The following is an 18,307-nucleotide window of genomic DNA, read 5'->3' on the forward strand; positions in this document are numbered from 1 at the left end:
AGAGCTTCTTTCTCCCTACGCTGCTATCTTGAAGCTTGTCTTACATTCTTTTTTTTTGTACTGGAAGTCAGTCAGATGAGCAGTATAACACAAACTCTAATTAGGATATAATTAAACAGACTTGATATCGTCTCCTGCTGTCTGTTGTACCCACGTCATCCTAAGGCTATTATGGTTCCCATGTATTCCCATTGCTTCTGGTTCTTATTCTTAGGAAGCAAAGGTGTAACCGTATGAGAGTAAAAGGTTGACCTCATTCTTTGGCCTTGATCGCAGGTAGGTGCTGTACCTGTTGACAGCGTTGCTCCTTAACCCAACCGTCTCCAGCTTCAGCAGAGGCCATATTTCTGGCAGCATCAACATCCCCTTCAGCACGGCGTTCGGCCCTGACGGTGAGCTGCTGCAGTGTCCTGCAACAGGAGTCCTGCAGAACTACAGAGGACGCGTCATCGTGGTCATCAGCCACGCCATAAAGAGCGCCGCTATGGTGAGAAAGCAGTCACACACACCTCGGTACATCAATATACAAACTGCTTGGACTCTGCAAGTATTGACTCTGATACATAACTGAGACGTGTATTATATTACCTTTAACAGAGGTGTGAAATAATAAGACTTGATTTTGTTGTCAAGGTTAAGGCTATCTGTCTGACTGATTTCTTACCATACTATAGGCAAATTTGGAGTTGGTGACGTAATATTGTCACACACAGCAACAACAATCATGGCGTAAAGCAAATGTAATAGTGCTACCAGCTCACCGGTGGAGCAACTTCAGTAGTGTGGCAGTTGTTTGGTTACAAATGCTCACATTACAACAGACCACAGTCATAAGAACGAAGTGCAAGGAGTCCTAAACAGCTATAGTGAGTTATGAACCGAGAAAATTGTTTGGTATTTTGTCCATATCACGGAAATACCCCAGAGTATAGTGATATTATTTTAAGGCCATGCGCACCCCATCACGCCTCTAACTTCCAAACATCCTTCCCAGATTACTTCTTTTTTTTTTTTCATACAAGCTGCTGTGCTGTAGGGACGATAATGTCAGTCTCTCGGTCTCAGCTTTTTATTACTTGCATTTTTCTTTTATTTTGTTCCAATAAACAAAAGTCTGTCCATTCAAAACCCAGTGTACAATGTGGACACTCAATTACCTGCTGTGCGAGAAAACAAGCATATTTTTCAAATACAGAAACCATTTTAATATTGCTCTGTACTCCTCTTTTCAGTGGTCTTTTGTGGAAAGACACACTCCTTCGGTGTCCTTCCTGGGGGTCATGTCAGGGCAGTGAAAGCAGACCTCAGGGTCATGTTGTCACCTCTAAAACCCGTCTGATCTCACAGGTGTCATAGGTGAGATCAGAGCAGGTGTCTAATGAGATCATGCTGTTTTTTAAAGACGTTTTCATTCTGAAGCAGTGATTGCTTTGAATTATCCGGATCCTCATCCAAATTAGACATTCCCATGGGAAATTTCTCACCGACACATGCAGGGCAGCACGGCGGTGCAGCAGTTGCCTCACAGCAAGGATGCTCGGGGTTAACACGTGCCTGGCTGCGGCTTTTTTATGCAGATTGTGCATGTTTTCCCCGTTACTGCCTGGCTGTTTCATCCTGCAGTCTTAAGACATGCAGGTTAGGATAACTGGCAACTTGCAGACAGGAAACAACAAACCAGGCAAACGTTATGAGCGAGTAAAGTTGTGAGTCAAAAGGATTGGTAATGATTTATGTCAGAGAGCAATTATTGTCATTATAGTAAAAAAAAAGTTAATCAAATTGTTGTCATTTGGGAGTGTGGGTACTTTCTTTGTTGTGTTAAGTATACTTTTTTACACCACAACCACTTACCGTGTGGTTTATACGGTCGGCAGTGTCATTCTGTCTTTTGGTTCGTCACTTTGGTCAAGACTGAAGTATCTCAGTAACATTAAGGTTAAAGTTTTTTACTTATCCAGTGAAATATTTCAGCATCTATTGGTTCAATTAGCACATAACAGTGTTCATATATTAATGGCTTCCAGGTAATGCATCCTTCTGAGTTCGTTGATACCTTGATGCTCCTCCTTTATCACAGCCATGATGCTCACATTTGTTCTTTCAAGAAATGTCTTGGTATTCATTGAATGGATCTAATTCTTCTCAGACATTCATGTCAGAATGAATCATAAAGATTTTATTGAGTTTGTGTATGAATACTAGGGCTGTCAAACGATTAATTTTTTTAATCGCGATTAATCGCATTTTGTCCATAGTTAACTTGCGATTAATCGCAAATTAATCACAATTTTTTTGGCACATTTCTTTTTTCCCGAACGCCAACCCTGCCTCTTCTTCTGATTCCCTTTCTTATTCTTCTGCCACCCTCTGGATCAAGACTACAGGTGCCATTGACGGCCGTAAATCAAACAATGCGCGTTTCTTTTTAAAAAAAATACCGAGCGTTAATCGCGCGTTAAAAAACTGCATTAAGAGGATGTTGCGTTGACAGCCCTAATGAATACACATTTTGGCCTCCTCAAACACTAAGCTAAGAGCTAAGCTGAACATGCTCAGCATTATGTCTGCTAAACAGCAGCATGTTAGTTTTGTCATTGTTAGCATGTTGCACGAGTATGGCCTTAAAGCAGATAATATGGTTGTAAACTTTTAACGCCTTGTTATAGTGACACAACAACAACACAAGGCATTAGATTTTCTGTGGGCGTCTAGATCAGACGGTGTGGTAAATTAATAGATGTGCTCTCAGCCCGTCACATCACTGGCCTCAATGCCCTTAAACTCCTGTGCCAATTAGAATGACGGCTGACGAGAATCAGCTTCTCCAGGGAGTCATGTTGTTGCCAGCTTGATGCAGAGTTGCACAATAGCAACACAGAGCACCTCAATCAATACGAGACTTTCTCAGACATAGTTATGCTTTATTTTACCATGCAAATAATTATATCATATATCAACACGAGACGCAGTACTGTTTGTTTCGAAGTGCACTGCAAGAATTTAACAGGAAACTTGGAAAGGAGACTGTGACACACATAGTTAATGACCCCCTGTATCCAGCATCTCTGACATAAAATTGCAAAATACCAACTTGTAACGCATCCGTCTGATACGTGTAGAGGCGTGTTGTGTTATTTTGTAGGAGCCAGGTGTTGTTTGAATGTAATTTATCCAAGGCAAACACAGTGGAAGGCCACATGCGGTGGCACTACGCACATCTGCAAACAGAGGCCACAGATGTATCAACATTTGTGTCCTGTTGCCTTCAGACGTCTGCAGTGGTTCACTGAACTGAAAGACAAAGTTTTCTTAGATACAGAAGCAGCCGATTTCGAACACATCTACTGACTTGAGAGTGTTCAATCAAAATGGTTTGTTTATAACTCAAATATTATTCAGTTATTTCTGTGCATTTTCTCCCAGTGTTAAGTTTGATGTTGTCGAGCAGAGTCATGACGTGTCAGGAACAGACATGGTTTTGGCACATCTATTTTCGGCGCAATGTCTGTAAGACTCCCAGCTGTGTGCTGTGCACTGTGCACCCAAATGCCACACAGACGGGGACAGGGAATTTCAGGGTCAGGAAAATACCAAACTGTCCGAGCACTGTTTGCACTGGTTGATGTGCCACCATCAAAACAGGGCCCTCTAGTCTTGTTGATAAAAGAATAATAAGGAAGATAAGACAAGATAAGAATCTAATCCAAGCAATTTTTCCTTTCAAGTCCACAACAGTCTGAAGAAATTCTGGAAATCCTGAAGTTTGAAAAGACCTGCCCTAGCTACTGTGGTTGAGTTTTTGTCAGGTCATAAAGAGTGTAAGTCCTCATTGGTGTCAGTTAAGCAGTCTGATGTACAGTATAATTTAAAAAAACACTGCCGCGCCTTCCCCTCTATTTCTTAAAGACATGAGGACGTTAGCTGTGGCTGAAACTGTGTTTTACATAAATCTTTGTCTTTGACATTTCAGTGCACAAAAATAACTCTGCTCGCTTCAGCATAACAGAACAGAGAACTATATTGATCATTATAAATTCTCCTTTTGTGCTCTCTTTAGAATAAATTAGCCAAACCTGAATTTGAAAACACAGTCAGCAGGGATATCGCTGCAGGCAACAACCCTATTTAAAAAAGCTGTCCTCCTTCCATATGTAGGAAAGTAAAAGAGGAGAATAAGTAGCTCTCCTTAATTGAAGAGGGAGTCCTGCATTTTTTAGGAAGCAGTGAGATCTGACTTTGTAACCTGGTTGCAAGAACTCCACAAAGTAAGTTTTATCAGCAGAGAGACGCGTGGATGAAGAGCTGTTTGTGAACTGTTCATGGCTCGTGTAATCAGCTCGTGGCTGTAGCTCTATGACGAATTGTTGCTTTTGTGCCTCTGAAATTCACTGTAATCATCATGTGTTTTGAAGGGGCACTTTGTACTCAGAATTTTGATATTTCCAATATTAATGAGGTAATAATACAAACTCGGAAGTATTTATCTTTGCCATAGCTGAATAAATAAGCTGTTCTCAGAGGAAGATGGCGTCCCCAAAACACTGTTTTAAGCTAGAAAGGTTGCAGGGTCCGCCACATATGAAGAAAGTAAGACAATATGAAACTGTGTTGTTCCTTAAGGTCAGTTTGTTTATTGTTTATTCAGTCATGATGACAAAGACAGTTTGTTTATTTCGTTTATGTAGGGATAAAAAAAAAAAAAATCTGTGAATGAAGATCTTTCTCCTTTTTACGATTATATTCTTTCAGCAAGACTACGTAGTGCACCTTTTAGCTGAGACATAGGTTCAAAATCAGCTTGGTTATACGGACGTTATAGGATATGATTATTAATCACTGGCCTCACCTACAGTAAGTCTTAAGTATGACAATTTATCATCACCTTCATTGTCTCACAGGCCAGTATGATTACCATCCATCACACTAATGATGGAGTCAGTTGATTGAAGGTAAGAGAGACCCCCACCCCACGCCACCACCGGCAGCCCCACACTTGAAATTCCCCACCAGAGCTTTAGGATAACGCTCAGTAATTCAGCAGACCTTTTCAGTCGAGCGCGCCACAAAATTAAAGGTCGATAAAAGGACTCAATTGTGCTTAAATGCCATTCACATCTCTATATGCTGCAGTGGGTGGCATTATCATTAGCTCACGGGCCACAGCAATGAGTCCACTCGCTGTGTGGTCAGTCTTTCCTGTTAACCTTTTAACATTTAAACCCGATTGGCATTCAGGAGTAAGGCGGGATTCTTAATGCTCTGCTTTTTGTGAGGACATTTCAGCTGATTAAATCTGAAATCTCCTAACTGTAGTGTGTGACCGAAAATGGAGGCAGACAAAAAAAGTTATTGTTGTGTTTTTTGTGTGACAGCAGTGAAAGAATAGAAGAATAGAGGAATTAAATCAATTGTTTTTTGCGCATACATCATTCTGGTTTTCACTCCTTTTGCCCCTTTTTTTTTACTTTAATTGTCCATTTTCTTTATGTTCCTTTTTCTGTTTTTAATTTATTATTCTGTTCTATGTTTGGAGTTTGGCACAGGGGTAATCTGTAAAGCTTGACCGATTGGTTTTATTACATGTTTAAGAAAACGATGCTTGTAGTTTTCATATTATTATTTTTCTGGTGAGTTTTAACAATTGTATAAGTTTTTTGGAAGGGGTTTCCTATCAAGCGATGCTCTGTAATGCAAAAAAAGAAACAACCAGGTAAGGCATTCATTGGATACACATTAGAAATAAAATAGGTTATTGGGTTATGTTATTTTTCCTAAAATGTAATGAAAGCTGTACAACTCGGATCAAATTGCGACACTTGGTCATATGTTGAATGACACAACGGTCATATGTTGAATGACACAACTGAAGTTTCATCTGTCAACTGCAGTTTTCTTAATGACAGTTGTGCATGTTGAAATCTTACTGATCCAGAGGTTTCGCCCTCAGATTTCCTAACGGTGATACAATCACCTGTTGCCTAACATCGCTGTAGTAAAACCACACAGGATGAGGGCAGACAAGGGAAAGTTTTTTTCAATCTAACACAACATCTCGCGTTTCAAAAACACAACTTAATTAATGCCCTTCTTCTAACTGTTATCTTCTCTGCAAATTTGTTTTTATTTTACAGTATTCTGTTTCATTCTGATGTTAATTCACTTCATGGTGAGTCTTTTGTTGATAGTGGATCACAGTCTGTCATTGGAAGGTGAATACAGAATTTAGGGAGGGGCAAAATACCAGGTAGCACTAACACTCTGAGTTGTTTTATTAAAGGGACAGTTCACCCTGAAATCGAAAATAATTTCTGAGGCGCTTTTTATCCATCTAGATTTTACTGGTGTGAGTTGCCAACTTTTGGAAATATTGTCCGTAGGGAGGCAAGAGGCAAGCTAACTAAGCTAGCTAACATTACAGCTCAGATGAGCAGGGCGTCATTCATGTTTACGTCCTGTGCTGTCGCGGGGCACGAGCCATGTGTCCTTGAGTAAAGTCACCATCTCCTCTCTGCAGGGATGCGGTTGGCGGGTTGTAGTTATTGTAGAAATGAGGTTATGTTTTCACCCGTGTCCTTTTGTTGGTTGGTTGGTTTGTCAGCAGGATTAAACACAAATCTACTGAACTGATTCACACAAAATAGATGGTTCTCAGCCCAGAATAGACCCCATTGACTTTTAGTGTGGATCTGGATAGAGGGACGGATCTTGAAATTCTTTCTTTAACATCGTGTGATAAGACGTTTTTCACACATTTTCATTAATTTCTTATGGACTAATAGATGGATCTTGCTGAACAAAAGGGGACGGTCGGGCCTTGTTGGAGGTATACGCGCTACTGATTACCATTCTAGTTCCTACATTGCTGTAGAGTTGTGTTTTTTGCTTTGTTTTATGCTGTTTGAGCACCACAAACTGAGTGCGATCGAGTCCCATTATATTCGAGAGAAGGCAGACATCTGTATGCCAAATATCTCCAAAATTCTGCAACTCACACCAAAACTATCTAGATGGGAAAATAGCACCACAGGTACATAAAGATTAAAACTATCCCTTTGACAGTGAGAGCACAAAAGCAGAGGGTAAGGCCTTTTATGACAGAGAACATTGCCTCCATTACCTTCAGGCAGGTTCAGACAAGTTATTCCTTTTTTACGTGAAATCATTTGTTCTCTCTTTGATTTTGACTTCCCTTCCTCAAAGTCACACTCAATATCTGTCTTGCGTTGACTCTACTCTGACACTGACAACATTCCTGGCACCTTCTGTACAGTATTACACATATTACATCAAGGTGTTTCCTAATTGATGAAGGCCTGTTATTGCGTAAAGATGCTATTGCTCATCCAAGGCAACTGAAGGAGAAACATAACTGTCCTCCTTGTTTGTTTTTTATCCCGTTTCTTCCCAGTTTGCATCACACCTGGTGAAGGTAAATTTCCCACGGGTGTGCATCCTGGATGGAGGGATCAACAAGCTGAAGCCCACCGGCCTCCTGACGGTCCCCTCCCCCCAGATCTGACCCTGTACCTCAGCATCACACTGACGAGAGAAAAGACTGTTTATTGCATTTTGAGCTGAAAAAAAAAAAAACAATGTGTTCATTTTATTCAAACTTTTTTATTCATTCTAATTAAACTGTGATGCAAAATGACAAAGCTGCATTGAAATGATCGCCATCAAAACAAGAATGATTGAATCGATTTTTCTGGAACAGCTGGTATTTGTTGTAGTGGCTTTGCACTGATAAATTGAGCTGTCCGTGACCAATATAAATACCGTGATGTATGTCGGCCTGTCTGTTCTGTGCCAGTTGATCTAAGGAGCTCAGCGGTGCTTTATTAGCTACGCCTGTATGATCTAATGCAATCCAATACAGCTGCTCTGCCATAAAGACTACTTTTTTATGTCTGTCATGTTCTGTCTGTCTGACACCGGGGTCAACTCAATCGTATCTTTTAGCTTTTACAAGGTCATAGTTAGAGTAGAATTGTACCTGACTGCTTTGTACTCAGAAGTGTTTCTAACATTCTGCCCCCAGCTAAATAGGTAACACAAAACAATTTGAACGACACCTTTAAAGGTCATATTGATATATTTGTTTGAACTAATACATCTGCAGAGCTTGCAGAAAGGTGCAGAATAAAATGTACCAAATCTCTTTCCCTTAAAAACATTATTACGATTGTGAATCAACAATTTCATAACCAGGTTTGTCAGCCAATGGTTGGCATCACATGGCATCTGTGTTTTGTCAGCGTTCAACAATCAACAGGTAGTTGGCAGTTTGTGGAAAAAAGAAACATTATTGAACATTATGAAGTTCATAAAGGTATTTATGGCTGTTGTATTTGCATTGTAACAGATTGTACAAGTGCACCTAATAAAGCAACATCTGAGTATGTGTGTGTGTGTGAGAGAGAGAGAAATAATAAAAAATAACTGATTGTGTATTTTATTGATTTGATAACTAGTATTTGCATTTACCTTGTTTACATGTGTCGTGGAAATTCTCCTTTGAGTAGAGAGTGCTAAATCTCCGAAGAATTTCAGATCTCAGCGTATGAATCAGATGTCATTTAATACACGCAGCGTGGAGAGAAGGCAAAAGCATTCTCTCACGAACTCTAAATTGTTACCCCTTAAGTACAGAACAGAGAGGAGGTTACCTTCATTTACAACAGTCATAAAACATCTTCTTTACAGATAAAGGACTCTTTGATATTTTGGTGTGTCCTGTCTTCCCAGGACAGTGACCCTTTGATCTAACAGATGGGACAGTAAATGTCATCTTATCTAAAACTATGTATACATTCCAATGTGGGGATGTGCCCCCTCCTGTGGCTCATGTGACACCTCAGGCAGTGTGACAATCTCTCTCTCCTTCCTGTCCTTACAATATATTTGATAAACAAAAGGAATTCTATGTAAATTTCTCACATTCCTCCCTTTTGACACAAAAGTGTCAACACAACATTTTTAGAAATTACATTGAAAGTTTTCAAAAATAGGAAAAGAAAAATTTTTAAAACGCTACAAAATGTTTACAGCTGTCAGTTTCTACCGTGAATAACAAAAACAAAAAACGACAAAATATAAAAACACACAAAAAGAAAATATTCCATCAAGGTAATCAGTAATCAGTTGAATCATCATATGGGTTTCCAGGGGCCCATTCCATCATTGAATTTACATCTTGCTCAGTATTGTGGATTGGTATTTTTACATATAATGTCTTTTCGCCTCCGACAACGCCACTTATCCATCTATATATAAGGGCTCGCATACATGTTAGTGCACAAGTACAGAAACACAAACCAATACCAAACACAATCAAAACAGGGATTAAAACATGAATGATGAGAGCACCCCAGGGGCCAAGGTGGTTGTTTAACCATTTGTTGAAACTAAAACCTGCTGATTCAGAGGGACTAAATGCATCGCGAATCTTTTCAAGTGCTGTGATTACACTTGTAATATTTTCAGAATTATCAGGGATGAGTGTAACACATGCTTCTCCAGTTAAATTTAGTGTCATGCATAGACCTCCTGTTTTTGCCAAAATATAATCAAGGGCCATCTCATGTTTCAACAGAGTTAATCTGTGGGATTTGTCATTTGCATTTAGGTATTTGAACCCTTTTATTGTTTCATTTGCGAAAGCAGACATTGAATAAGTTATATTATCGATGTGATCAGCCAGGAATGTTACACCATACCATGGGAGTAATCCAAGACCCCATTTTTCACCTAAAGAAATTCGCCAGTGATAAGCTGCAAGGGTAGAAAACTGTGCCAATTCGCGTTTGTGAATGTGACCATTCTCTAATTGTTGTCTCAAATTTATAGGAAGTAATGCTAAATTTGTAATGGTGAGATTAACAAAATAACAACATCCAGACCATCCTGGAGGTAGGAAGATGAATGCCTCATTTCCGCACAACCAATAAAAATTTCCAATCGGTGGGATACCTTTATGTGCAGGAGCTTGTAGAAATTTATTAATTACCACTGTTTCTCCATTTCTGAAAGTAATGTTAGTGTGACCAATTTTCGAATTTTTTGTGGTTAGGCTAGCAACAGGATTTGGGCAATGTGACACTCCCATAAATTGACCATTACCATTTGCACATACACAAATAGGGTGAGAAATACTTTGGTCTATAGGGATTTCAGTTGATTCAGCATAAGTAGATTTGGAAGGGATAGTTTGTGGGAGCATATGATCACAGAACCATGATATACAAGACAAATACACGTTTGTTTGATCCGTTGTATGATTATGTAGTTTCTTATTCGCATTATACCATACTTTGTGGGAAAACTTGCAATGCATCCGTGTGTTTTTGTCTATTTTTGGTTGGTTAGCATAATATTGGACTAAACTAACTACTGGATCTAGACAAGGACAGTGTTTTACTTCAAGTTGGAAAAGAGAATGCCAATTTGCTGGAGGACTTTGAATGGCTAAAACAGTCATGTTAGCACTGTACATTCTCTCTTTCATCCACCTGATAAAGGAGTACCAACTATTTTTTTCATTATAATCATTAAGTAGCTCATCAGCATCAAAACCCCAGGGTTTCCAATCATTTTTTTCAAACAGTTCTCTTTTTTTCCTGATCACCTGCTCTGTGGCAAGTTTTAGTTTATGTCCTTTCAGGATTGTTTGAGCCTGCATCGGTTTTTCTGTGTCTTCTTCTGATCTCGTAGACAGTCCATTTTTACCCTTCTGTAAGAGATGGGGTGTCTGAGTATCAGTATGGATGATATCAGTGTGATTGATGACTGCAGGTGAATCAGTTGGTGGTGTGAAAAATATGAATATATGAGGACATTTGGAGTCCAAACTTTGCTCCGTTGTAAAACAGGATTGGGTAATGGCCATTGTGGTGACCAAAACAATGATGAAGACCACAATCATTTTCGTCCAACGGTGTCCCCTCTCAGCACTCCGAAAGTAAGGTCGTTGTCCTTCCTTCGGCGGCCTGGCTCGGGAAAGGCTTGCACTGGGATGCATGGATCCAGGTATCCCTCTCAGCTATCCGGACAGCAGTGGGTGTTGTTAGTAACACTTGATGTGGCCCTGTCCACCGTGGTTGACTCCAGTGTTTTCTCCTCAAGTCCTTTATCACTATCCAGTCTCCAGGCTGGATGTTGTGGAGTTGCACCAACGTAGGCTCTGGAAGGGCAGCTTTCACCTTAGGGAAGATAAGCTTCAAGGTATGGTTAAGTGCACAACAATAGCTTATCATATCATCATCCAGTCCGGTGAGGGTTAATCTGTTTTGAGGGAATGGGGTGTTAGTCATTCTCATAGGACGGCCAGTGAGTATCTCATAAGGAGACAGTCCAGTTGTCCTATGTGGGCGGCCTCTCATAAACATCAACGCAAGTGGTAAAACCTCAACCCATGACAGATCTGTTTCTGTCATTAATTTAGTTAGTTTTGTTTTTAGGGTCTGGTTTGCTCGTTCCACTGCACCTCCACTAGCTGGATGGTAGGCACAATGTGTTTTCAGGTTTATTTGCAGGCTTTCGGAGATGTTTTGAATAACATTATTTACAAAATGTGATCCATTATCACTTGTCAATTTTGAAGGAAGACCCCAACGGGGAATTATTTCCCTCAACAGTGATTTTGCCACTGAGATAGCAGTTGCATGTTTACATGGAAAGCATTCAATCCATTTTGAAAACATGTCCACAATAACAAGACAATATTTATACCCCCTACATGGAGTGAGTTCAATAAAGTCCATCATTAAATGCTCAAAAGGACCTTCAGGTTTAGGATGGGCTGACAGAGGCATTGCTGCACCTCTGCCGACATTGCAAGTTGCACAAATCACACAATTTTTACAAAAATTTTCAGCAAAACTTGAAAACCCTGGCGCATGCCACAATCTATTTACAATTTCCAACATCCCCCCTTTTGATACATGGTCAGGACCATGTGTCAATTTTGCCAGAAAAGGGAATATGGCTTTTGGCAGTACTGGGAGGCCGTTTTCGCCAACCCAGAGGCCAGATGAGAGTTCAATACACTTTTTCTTTTTCCATAGAGTTTTTTCTCCAGCATCAGCTCCTGTTTGAAGCAGAGAGACATCATTAAGGGAAAAAACATCATTTTGGACAGACAAAGGCATTTGTAGAGTGGGGGAGACAGGTGACAGAGCAGCTGTTTTAGCAGCTGCATCCGCAGCTGCATTTCCTAGTGACACTGGGTCATTAGCACCTGTATGAGCTTTACATTTGCATACTGCTACTGACGCAGGCAGGAGTAATGCAGACAAAAGGTTAATGATTAGACTTCTGTGAGCAATAGGTTTTCCTGTAGATGTAAGAAAACCTCGATTGTTCCATAATGCATGGAAATCATGACATACATTGAATGCGTATTGAGAGTCAGTATGTACTGTGATTTGTTTCCCGGTTCCTAAAATGAAAGCACGAGTTATTGCAAATAATTCTGCTGCTTGAGCAGACAGATTATTTGGAAGTTTAGCACTTTCAACTATGGCATGGTTAGTACATACTGCATATGAGACACAAGGGGACCCATCTGTGGGATTTCTCATAGCAGAGCCATCTACAAAGAAAACATAGTCAGGGTTAATGAGGGGAGTGTCAAAGAGTGCATCTCTTGGTTTTGACACTGTGTCAACAACTTCCAGACAGACATGTGGTTCTCCATCTTGAGCTGTCGGAAGCAATGTGGATGGGTTAAGTACAGTACAGCGTTTTAAAGTTACATGAGCCATTGTCAGCAAGACATTTTGCCAGTGTAACAATCTAGCTGGGGTTAAATGGGCGGTTTTTGCCTGCAAGATCAGAGAGTGGACAGCATGGGGAACATGTACAGTAAGAGGGCACATAGCAACAATGTCAACTGTAGCCAGAACTGCCTCAGTAGCCGCAGCGACAGCCCTGAGGCATGCGACCATACCTCTCTCTGTTGTGGAAATCCTTTTTGAAAAATATCCTACTGGTCGTTGTTTGTCTCCATGTAACTGAGTAAGAACTGCTGTCATAAAACCATTACGCTCAGAGACAAAAAGATTGAAAACTTTTGTAGTGTCTGGTAGTCCAAGGCAAGGGGAAGTTGATAAAGCTTGTTTTAAGTCAGTGAAAGCTTTTTCTGCGTCAGTAGTCCAAGTCAAAAAGTCAGTCATGGCCAAATGTTTACCCCCATGTGTGATTTCATATAGGGGTTGGGAGATCTCCGCAAAGTCACGAATCCATGGACGGCAATAGCCTGCTAAACCCAAGAAAGACATCATCTGTTTTTTCGTTAGAGGTTTTGGCACATCCAAAATTGCTAGGATACGATCTGGACCCAATTTGCGACCTTCTGGTGTTATGATATGGCCAAGGTAACGCACTGATTGTGTAACAAGCTGCAGCTTGTCTTTCGATACCTTATGACCATTTTCTGCCAGGAAGCAGAGCAGAGACACTGTGTCAGTTTGACAATCTTTTTGTGTTTGAGAACAGATTAAAAGGTCGTCAAAATACTGTACCAGTGTACTGCCACATGGTGGCCGCCAATGCGACAGGTTTTCAGCTACAGCCGCAGCAAAAAGAGTGGGACTAGAGGCGAAACCCTGTGGCATTCGTGTCCAAGTATATCTTTTTCCATTGAAAGTGAAAGCAAACCAGAACTGTGAGTCAGGATGGACAGGAATGCTAAAATATGCATTTGCTAAATCAATGACAGTGAACCAACATGTATTTGCTGGAACCTGTGACATCATTGTTGTAACATTTGGTACAGTTGGGGCTGGGTGTTGAACTGCTTCATTAATTACTCTAAGGTCTTGCACTGGTCTCCACCCCCCATTTGGTTTCTTTACAGGAAGGATGGGGGTGTTACATGGTGAATTTGGGCATTCCACAACGGCACCTTTTTCTATGAGAGACTGAAAAACAGGAGCAATGCCCTTAACAGCTTCAGGGCTGAGTGGGTATTGTCTTTTACAGGGTCTAAATGTAGATTTTGAGTAGACAATTACAGGACTTGCGCCTTTTATGTTTCCAAAATCAAACTTGTTTTTAGCCCATAATTTGTCAGGCACTGTTGAAAGTATTGCTTCCTGTTCAGTGGTCAATGGCATAAGTTGTATTTCTGGTGTGTGTGTGTGAACAGTGCGAACAACCTCTGTCATGATATTTACTGGATAGGAAACAATCTTTAGTGAATCAGAATATAAGCTACCATCCGGTCTGCCCTTCCAATCAGAAATCTCTGAAGCTGTTTTAATCAACATTCCTATGGTCATCCAGTTAATGTCAGAACCTTTTGTCAAAAGGATGTAAGGCACACAGCCAAGGGTTATGAATAGCTTTTGTTGAGACTCAGAAAGGCAAACAGATGCAGCTGCAAACTCTGATCCCACAAAGATCCTTTCTATGTTTATGGTATCATTTTCTTGTGCTTCATTCCAAATTTCTTCATAGGTATAATTTCTAGTACCCGATGAAATATGTAACACACATTGTAGACAGTCAGGGGACTCTGACACTGGAGGTATCATACACAATAGCTTATCTATCTCACAAGGTTTTACGAGGTCCCAAGAGTAATGATAATCACTTTTAGAAATGCAAAATGGGTATAAGCCAGCAGTAGCACATGTTAATTTGATACCTGCAGGGTCACAGTGTACTTCAATGCTTAGAGCACACATGAGGTCTCGGCCCAGTAAATTAACAGGGCATACATCAGATAGGAGAAAAGGATGTTCTCCTTTGTAATCCCCAAACCATACTGTTAGTGGTTCAGATATTGGTTCAAATCCTGGAATTCCTGATGCTCCTATTGTTTTTAGGAGTTTAGTTGTTCTAGGGGCATTAGGGAGAATTTTAGATTGGATTACAGAGACCTCTGCTCCTGAGTCTACGAGGAATGTTACATTAACACCGTGTACCTTAAGAGTCAAACTAGGGGGTGTTTTGGAGTCTAGTGTTAACTGTACACATTGCTGGTACGTTACAACTGGTTTGTCTGTGTTATTATGTGTATTTAAGTGTATGTGCGTGTCTGCGTGCTGCTCACTGCTCTGACCTGCCTCCTCCATTTCCTATGGTTGCGTCAAAGGGAATCCTGGGGCCTGAACTGAGAGTCCTTGCGGTGGAGCATGTGGCCAGGATCCCCTTGATTGTTCTCTTTCTCCTTGATAATGGTCAGCATGTGGCCAGGGTCCTCTCGACTCTCTTCTCTCCCCTCGATAAGAGTCGGGGGTAGGACAATCATGTGACAAATGTCCAAAATCTTCACATCTGTAGCACTTGCGTTTCTCAGTGTCATCGTACCTTCTTTGAAATGATCTGTGTGGCCCCCCTCGCCTCCATCCTCTGCCCCTCATGCCACCATTGTGCTGATGGGACTGTTGTTTTTCTCCTGGTTCCTGCGGGTTACCTCTTTGGTAATACATCATCTGAGCAGATTGAAGTTTCTTTGTTTGTCTAATATCCAAATCTGTTTGGTTTCTTTCTGCGTGCAGAACGTGTGTCCACACAGTTGTTATTGGCTCCGTTTCCCAGCCCACACAGGTAGCCATGACACGGTTCTTCAGGGCTGGATGGAGACCATTTATCAGAGCAGCCTTTAACAGATCACTGTGTGCTACATTGTCTGTGTCGATGCCAGAGTGAGCTGCGAAGACAACTTCCATACGTGTACGATAGTCAACAGCAGACTCACCTTCCTTTTGTTTAGTGTTGTGGATTTCAGGCCAGCACACCCTCAGGGGAAAAATGGTACGCACAGCCTCATATAGGGATCCCATCATGGCTGTATATTCCCTGGTTCTAACCTGGTGGTTTGTGGACCATCCTGTTGGTCGGATGTTGGTCCAGCGGAGCTTGAAAGCCCTGCGACAAACTGCTTCCACTTCTTTCAGGGTAGGTTCATACATGGACAATAATTGTTGCATTGCTGTAATCCATTTCTCACCTCCGGTTTTTTGTGGGTCTGGTAATGTCTCTGCAACCTCCTTTAGTTCATCTGGCTGCCATGGTCTGTATACCAACACCTCTGGATCCCAGTGGGCGTGTGCACCCTCTCCCGTTGGTTGTGGCTGGGGGTTAGGGAACATCATCATAGGCATCTGGTGCACATTTCTTTTGTCCCCTTGACTCCGCAAACAGTAGTCAAAAGATGTTGTCACTGGGGAGAAAGTCTTTTTTGGACAGGCAGAGTTAGCTGGTTCTGTGACAGGGGACAGAGCGAGGGCTGAAAGGTCAGGGTATATGTGATCTTCTCCTCCCACTGTTATTGTCTCACTCTGAGTAGACTTGGCTGCAGGGGCTGCAGTGCCTCCCTCTTTTGGAGGAGGTGTTAATGGCCGGGCTGAAATGGTGGAGAGTGCATATGGAGGAGGCAGATTTCTTTCTCTTTCCCTACGTTTCTTATTCCTTTCACTCTTACATGAACCTTCTTCTTCTACTTCTTCCTCTTCTTTTTCTTTTGCTTTCTGTTTTATCATTAATCCTGCTAATGATTTTTCTTCTTTAATTTTTGCTTCTCTTTCCCATTTTTGGAAAGCTTGCCAGTCAATACCTTTCTTCCCTACTTTCTTTTTCTTTTCTTCCAACATAACTCTACACCGTTCTAAACATTCTGTGCTTAATGTACCTTTAATTGGAAACACCCCCTGAGTTATATGGTGCCAAAGTGGAACATCCTTAACCACATTTTTTCCCCATTTTTCTGCCATGATTTTAGCAGGACCTGAAAGAGGGTCATCTAGAATTTCTAATTTGCCCGTTTTGTTCCCCATAATGTTATGTTAGTGACTCACTGGGACAGGTTTGCTTAAACTTCCAATGGGCTTATCATTCACACAAAAACTTCACAATCACACTGATCTTTCCATACTGTGTATGGTTGGATCTCATCAAATCACACACTAACTTTGAGCAACTTATTCAGCCAGGTGGTTTGTATGACACATTCGTTCCAAGCAACGCACCCTTTTATAGCATACAATCTGTATACTATAGTCACTGAATGTCACAACAAAGTTTATTCTTTATACTTATTTCGTATATTTATATCACTCATACGCCCATTTTATCATAGTGGGGCCTCGTATAATTGTATACTGTATCATATCATTATTACAGTAGCTCACATAAGATCATATTATTATATTATATTCTATTTTATTTTTATTTTACCTGTTATCAGGTTTTCGGTCGACCACTATTTAATATCTACTCATCAGTAAGTAGCATCTGAAAATCTACAATCCCTTGAAATTTTCTTCACACCGTAGGTATAATAATCAATTCATTTCGCCTGTTGTACTCGTTAAGTGCTAACAGCCTTGCTGCGTTTCAGTTTTTTTTTTTTTTTTTTTTTTCGTTTTTCACCCAAAACCACACAGGAATTACAAGGGTTTCTCGTTTTTACCCAAAACCACACAGGTATTACAAGGGAAAGAAAAAGGTGCTCCTCCTTGAGCCCTTTACCTTAAAAAACATTCCAATCACACAGCTATGGAATGAACGTCTCGTTACACTGACGTTTTTATCACCCACGACCACACAGGTTTTACATGGGGAATATGACTTTCAACCACACAGGTATTACAAAAGTCAACCTAGGCTTTTAGAATTTGAGCAAATGATTCAAACGCTGTACTCACTTATTTGTGGAGCGTCCGCTGTCCACGTCTGCGCCCGAATTTCAGGTGGAATCCAATCCTCCGTTTGTCGGAGTGGAACTTTTCCTGCCGGCAGTTTCCTTCAGTTCAGGCGCAGGCGGCAGTCAGCGAAGCGTCCATCCCATAACCTCGTCGCCAAAATGTCGTGGAAATTCTCCTTTGAGTAGAGAGTGCTAAATCTCCGAAGAATTTCAGATCTCAGCGTATGAATCAGATGTCATTTAATACACGCAGCGTGGAGAGAAGGCAAAAGCATTCTCTCACGAACTCTAAATTGTTACCCCTTAAGTACAGAACAGAGAGGAGGTTACCTTCATTTACAACAGTCATAAAACATCTTCTTTACAGATAAAGGACTCTTTGATATTTTGGTGTGTCCTGTCTTCCCAGGACAGTGACCCTTTGATCTAACAGATGGGACAGTAAATGTCATCTTATCTAAAACTATGTATACATTCCAATGTGGGGATGTGCCCCCTCCTGTGGCTCATGTGACACCTCAGGCAGTGTGACAATCTCTCTCTCCTTCCTGTCCTTACAATATATTTGATAAACAAAAGGAATTCTATGTAAATTTCTCACACATGTCACTCAGTTGTCTTTGCTATACACACAGTTGTATGTATTTGCCATGT

The 18,307-nt window shown here is 40.9% G+C and overlaps 2 protein-coding genes across 2 annotated transcripts in view; one reads left to right on the top strand and one right to left on the bottom strand.

Moving 5' to 3' along the window:
• Positions 1-8,451, top strand: part of tbck (TBC1 domain containing kinase) — a 47,055-nt gene extending 38,604 nt beyond the window's left edge. The window contains exons 25-26 of the mRNA XM_030421648.1: positions 328-487; positions 7,412-8,451. Of these exons, the coding sequence (XP_030277508.1) occupies positions 328-487; positions 7,412-7,522 (271 nt within the window). The 3' untranslated portion in view covers positions 7,523-8,451. The remainder of the gene's footprint in view (positions 1-327; positions 488-7,411) is intronic.
• A 325-nt stretch (positions 8,452-8,776) lies between these two features.
• On the bottom strand, positions 8,777-17,916 carry LOC115584268 (uncharacterized). The gene is made up of 2 exons (XM_030421649.1): positions 17,655-17,916; positions 8,777-11,201 (listed from the first exon to the last, which is right to left on the bottom strand). The coding sequence occupies exon 2, from the start codon at positions 11,018-11,020 to the stop codon at positions 9,134-9,136; it is 1,887 nt and encodes a 628-aa protein (XP_030277509.1). The 5' UTR covers positions 11,021-11,201; positions 17,655-17,916; the 3' UTR covers positions 8,777-9,133.
• Between the last annotated feature and the right edge of the window lie 391 nt (positions 17,917-18,307).

The sequence above is a fragment of the Sparus aurata genome, chromosome 1, assembly GCF_900880675.1.
Source record: "Sparus aurata chromosome 1, fSpaAur1.1, whole genome shotgun sequence".
In the NCBI taxonomy this organism is placed as follows: Eukaryota; Metazoa; Chordata; class Actinopteri; order Spariformes; family Sparidae; genus Sparus; species Sparus aurata.

Bases quoted from the DNA above. Each gene is read 5' to 3' on its own strand.
- LOC115584268 (XM_030421649.1), bottom strand. From the start codon at position 11,020: ATGCATCCCAGTGCAAGCCTTTCCCGAGCCAGGCCGCCGAAGGAAGGA.